At 38.6% G+C, this 6,000-nt stretch overlaps 1 protein-coding gene across 1 annotated transcript in view; it reads left to right on the forward strand.

The window, feature by feature from the left end:
• The window catches only part of PDZK1 (PDZ domain containing 1), a 550,816-nt gene extending 547,622 nt beyond the window's left edge, over positions 1-3,194 (forward strand). The window contains exon 9 of the mRNA XM_044072128.1: positions 2,807-3,194. Within this exon, the coding sequence (XP_043928063.1) occupies positions 2,807-2,911 (105 nt within the window). The 3' untranslated portion in view covers positions 2,912-3,194. The remainder of the gene's footprint in view (positions 1-2,806) is intronic.
• The last annotated feature ends 2,806 nt before the right edge of the window (positions 3,195-6,000 follow it).

Below are 6,000 nucleotides of genomic sequence, written 5' to 3' on the forward strand. Positions count from 1 at the left end.
CAAGATGATGTCCGAAGTATACACTGTGTAAAGGCATATCTTTATTTTCTGCCAAACAATATCTAATTGTATGTGATGCTGAAAACTGTATATAAAAACAGAATGCTAAACAGTGACACCCAAATGCAGCAGTGATGGGCAACATAACTACATAATCAATAAAATATAGTAGTCAGACTAATGGGAAATAGAGGGTGATATAAGATAATATAAACCAGGGAGCCTGCAACCTGATGCCAGTTATTTTACTTTTGTGATTTGGAATGTATTCTAACTTAGGCATGAACCTGATTTTTTGCATAAATAAATTGGTTTACTTTTAGTTGAATCTGTTTACCTATCATATATATTAACACTGCAGGCTAACAGTTTTGCAAAGTCCAAGGGATGAATTAAGTACACTTGGCAGAAATATGCAATAAACAAATGGAACGACAAACTCCCTGAGTGTGGAGTGGGTCAGATCTCCCCCAACACACACACACACACACACACACACACACACACACACACACACACACACACACAGAAAAATACCCACATCAAAAAGTAAGCTGATTGCTTTGCTTTCATCAAGTCACCTTTTGAGGAACTGGGTGTTGATTAATTGACATGGAGTCACAGAAATACATACAACATAGTATAAGCATGTTAGTGGAAAAGTACTAAATTATAAGTAATGGTAGTATTTTTCTCGGTGCTTCCTCTCTCCATTGCCTTTTGACCATTGGCTTCGCTTTGCAATCTGCTGACTTTTACCATTGGTAGAGGCAGTCATCTAGGCAGCCATCAGGGTCATTATTTAAGCCATATCTTCTCCTCTCTTCCACTGAACTTGAGTGGGTGGAAGTATAACTCTCAGCTGCTCCTGAATTTCATGGATGTCTGTGATTTTGACTTAAATTTAGCACTGTGCTTATTAAACCCTCCTAAAATGTTGACCTTGGGGTAAAAGGTGGTGAATAACAATTACTAAATAATGACAATAATTAGTTATAGACTTCTTTTACTTCAGAAAATGTATATTAAATCACATTTTATTATTCTGTCAATGTCTCATGTTAATAGTATTAATATTTAAAAAAGTGTCCTCGATTGTCCCTGATTATTTCTGGATTTGCCCCTGATTCCATTGAGACTTGTCCCTGATAGGTTGAGAGCTATGGGTGGAAGTCTGACAATGCAGACCTCCTTTTGTATGAGTGCTTCCTGACATGCCCAGTGCCTGCTACAGTATGTGAGCATGCTGCTTGGTGGCTGCTCATTCCTGACTCTTGAGCTGCATTTGTTAGGACACCCAGCCTCAGTCTTGGAACAGATCAAGCTGTCATCCCTCTTGCTAGAATAGGTGAGTTAGTGTCAGATGGTCATTTCTACTCCTCACAGCCTGCTCTTCCAGTGTCCAGATCACTGGTAGCTAATAGGTTGCAATCAGGATTTGTGCCCATGCGCCAAAAAGACAGCTCAATTGTAATGAAGTTTACTACCACTTTTGAATGCAAAGACAATAGTTGTTAAAGTATATAACATCTGCATTAACATAAGAAGCCATAACTCTCAAATGACCCTGATGTTGCAGTACATCCCTGATTTTTCCCCAGAGTTTTTCACAATTTCTTGCAAATGTTTTTGATTTTCTAGCAAATCATGGAAGACTAAAGTCAATTAGTAATACCAGATATTACAGCTTCAGGCTTCTCTTCCTTCAGAAAATGCATTTTGATACAAAACATGTTGTTCTATTAACTTATAAGTGAATTAAAGTTGTTGTTGTCTTTCGGCTTTTCCTGGTTAGGGGTCGCCACAGTGGAACTTCAGTCCGCTAATGATTGGCAGTAGATTTTGATGAACGCCGAGGTGCCAGCTCGACTTTCAACCTTCAACGAAGGCACACCCATTTACGCATGTCTTTCAAATGCCCACCCAACCACGGGGAGGACATGCAGACTCCACACAGAAGACACTCCCCACACTCAAGCCGCGAATCGAATGGGAAAACCTCTTGCTAATATTTAAAAATTGCCTGTGATTTTTGGCCTTTGTCCCTTATTGTTTTTGGCTTTCTCTGTGACTCTTAAGCAAAGAAGTTGAGAGACATACAAGAGGCTTTTAAGAATGCAGTGCATACAGATGCAGGTGCACATGTTACCAAATGTGTAAGCATACCACTTTGCATTTTATTTAGCCATTGAATAAGTGCAGTGTATTTATAAATAAATATCTCTACTTGTTTTGTCATTACGGATATGGGCTTCTAGATGAACCTACACTCTGAGATGCTCACAGGATTCAATGTTTTGCTGCAAGGGAGGAAAGATTGCTGTTCTGCTGCTCTGTTGTTAATTGGGAGAGTAGATAAAGTACATTTGAGAGTACTGGGTTGGGGACAAGTGATATGGCCTAGTAGATGCAGCATTGTAAATCCTGTCTGTACATGCATTGGCAGCCTCACAAGCAATCTCGGAGTAACAGAATTAGCCATTCTATGGATGGGATAACTCAACCTATGTAGTTAGTATCACTATCTGCAGACTCAGTCCCCTATCACTGCCTTCTGATGCCTCAAAGGTTTGGGGATCAGCAGAAACAGAGATATTTTGGAGGTAAGTAAGTGCAGAATATTCTAACAGCTGCTAAAGCAGAACAGTTTTGTACTAAGGTTGTGACTGCAGAACAAAATAAAGATATTATTATAAAAGAATAACAGTGCAAAGAAATAGCAGAATATTGTCTGTGATCAATGTCTGACCCTGACTGTCTTCTCAAAGACATCAACTGATTTACTGCTTCTGTCTTTTCTTTCCAGAACACATCGTCTGCAGATGCTGCTGCGATTGCAGCAGTAGCTGCTGCTGTTGCTGATCACGATGATGACGATGACAAAGACAATGATGACAACACCCAACTATAAAGCATCCTACGGCTCCATTAGCCGTCAGTGTATACCTCATAGCAATAGATTTCCTGATGTGACAGCCATGTATCTGTTCCTGTACATGCTGATATCCACTGGGCTTCTCCTTTCAAAGAACAATCTCAGGACATTTATTTCCTAGAATGTCATACAATTTACATCTTATCATCCTCTGAACAGGCATCTCTCATGTTGTAACACATTGGAAATAACATTAGTATGGTCTCAGTTGATAATGGATGCACTTTAATCATCTTCACAAAACTGGTAAACCTCAGAAGCTTTTTTTCTGAAAACAGTCACCCCCTCAAGTCTATTTCTTCCCAAATGAATGAGCTTAGGGTCCCTGATGCCATTATGTTCTCGAATCTCCAAAACCAGTGCATCTCCTGTTTCCTCCTCAGCATTGATCAGAAATCCCACAAATCCATGCATTTCTATTTATATGAAATCATGCCGACCTGCCTGCATGTGTGCCTTCCTTCTAGGTATAATGTGCACACACACACACACACACACACACACACACACACACACACACACACACACACACACACACACACAGACACACACACACACACACACACACACACACACACACACACACACACACACACACACACACACACACACACATTTTAGTTTTTTTTGGTTTTGTCATTTCATTTTTCTTTCTTGGTTCAACATTGTGACTTTTAATAGTTGGATACAGGTCTGTCTGTCATTGTAACCAGAGATATCCTTAAATTTCTTTATTGTTAAATCATAGGCAAATGCTGTCTTTGGATTCATGATTTCTATTTGATGGAAAAAAAGTAGTTCAGAATCCTCCATTTAGAATAATATATTTAGTCTTATATAACGGTTACAAATTATTTGTTCCTGCTCCATTTTTTCAAGTTATCTCATGTACCATTCTGTTTGCAGATTAGTAATGCTGTCTGATTCTTCAAGCAGTTAAAACCTGTAATATCTTTTTTTCAGATACAGCAAAACCTTTCAGCACAAGTGCAACACATCTCATTGCTGGTGTTGTTTCATATCTCAAACAGTTGGGTTGCTCAACATATAAGAACTACTAAGGAACTAGCAGCTGGTTTTGGTTTGCATGCCGTATGATAGTACTTTTTTAGTTTATATTCAGGCATTTTTTATTATTTTTTCAACTGTGGGGTAAGTAACTTGTCCAGCAGACAAGCTGGTTACACTGGAATGCTTCAGCTAGCTTGTTGTAGGGGCAACCCAAGGTCAAGATCCACTGATATAACATAAAAGAAGAAAAAAGTTCTATCCCTCACCACTTAGCAATCACTGAAAAGACTCTGACCAGAATCCACTACAAAATGTTTCTGTTCTGTTCTGTTCTATTCTCTTCACTCGGTTCTGCAATATTCTGTTCTATTGTGTTCCATCATGCTCTGTTCTGTTCTGTTATGCTGTGTTCTCTTCTGTCGTGCTGTGTTCCTTTCCGTCATGCTCTGTTCTGTTATGCTGTGTTCTGTTCTGTCGTGCTGTGTTCCTTTCCGTCATGCTCTGTTCTGTTATGCTGTGTTCTGTTCTGTCGTGCTGTGTTCCTTTCCGTCATGCTCTGTTCTGTTATGCTGTGTTCTGTTCTGTCGTGCTGTGTTCCTTTCCGTCATGCTCTGTTCTGTTATGCTGTGTTCTGTTCTGTCGTGCTGTGTTCCTTTCCGTCATGCTCTGTTCTGTTATGCTGTGTTCTGTTCTGTCGTGCTGTGTTCCTTTCCGTCATGCTCTGTTCTGTTATGCTGTGTTCTGTTCTGTCGTGCTGTGTTCCTTTCCGTCATGCTCTGTTCTGTTATGCTGTGTTCTGTTCTGTCGTGCTGTGTTCCTTTCCGTCATGCTCTGTTCTGTTATGCTGTGTTCTGTTCTGTCGTGCTGTGTTCCTTTCCGTCATGCTCTGTTCTGTTATGCTGTGTTCTCTTCTGTTTTGCAATCATGTTCTCATCCTCATTAGGGATGAATAGTAGCCACAGAGCAGCCCCATTCCTTCCTCACAAGTACTTTTAAGGCCCATCTTGTTTCATATTAATCAGATTTTATTCCAAGAATTATAATTCTCTAGCTCTCATTTTGAAATGTTCTTCACAGCACACATCTTTCTTCCTCACTTGCATAAAACTTTAAACATCCCAGCTGCATTCAGTGTCCTGGGTGATTCATCTTAAATGCAATGGCAGTCTTTGTATTTCACTTACAGTTGGTTCAGGGCTATTTTGTATCTTTTGCTGTCCAATAACCCCCAGAATACAAGGCACAGTCACATGATGTGGATACATGAGTTTGCACAACCTCTGACCTCTTACCTCTGTGATTCAGTGTGAGCTCTTACAATTACTGAAACATTTGCACTTGTGCTGAAACTGGACTTTGATTTGCATTATTTGTACTTAAAGCTTTATTTTCTAGTGTTTTTTCGTTCTTATTCAGGGCCATGTCCGAGAAAGCCCTATCATGACAGCACACATGTACCTGGGTTACCTGATATTTAAAGAATTAAAATAAGCAAAAACGTTTTATTCAGGTAATTATTTGAACACATACTTTTAGTTTTCAGTGTGTTATCTTTTTTTTCTTACCCTGCAAAATAGCTGAAAAACTCTTTGTTATGACACAAGCACACACTTTTCTGGTTGTCAAATGTATAAATAAATAAAATTAAATAATAACAATGATTTGTTGAAATACTTTTCTCTACTTGTATATTGTCTAGTCATCTTTTATTTTTTTTATTTGTCTTATTTAGGGTCATGTCTGCAAAAAGTCTACCATGACTAGCACCCACTTGTCTGATTACCAGTTGTTTAATTAACTAAATGTAATTAAATGAACAAATCACTGACCCTACAAGTGTCACTTTTCTTATTTTGCATATTGGCAGTCTCCTTTAATCATATAATTATTCACTAAAAATGTTTTTACATTTTGTTATATTTTTATTAAAATGCATGCATGTGCATGAGTTATAACTATGATGGCATCAAAAGGATCTTTAAACTATTTTCTGCGCACAGAAAAAGAGAAATGAGTTTAGCTCCCTATATATAAACATCTGTAGTTCCAAAATT

This window comes from Protopterus annectens, chromosome 5.part0 (genome assembly GCF_019279795.1).
Source record: "Protopterus annectens isolate FY-2018-M chromosome 5.part0, PAN1.0, whole genome shotgun sequence".
Taxonomy (NCBI): domain Eukaryota; kingdom Metazoa; phylum Chordata; order Ceratodontiformes; family Protopteridae; genus Protopterus; species Protopterus annectens.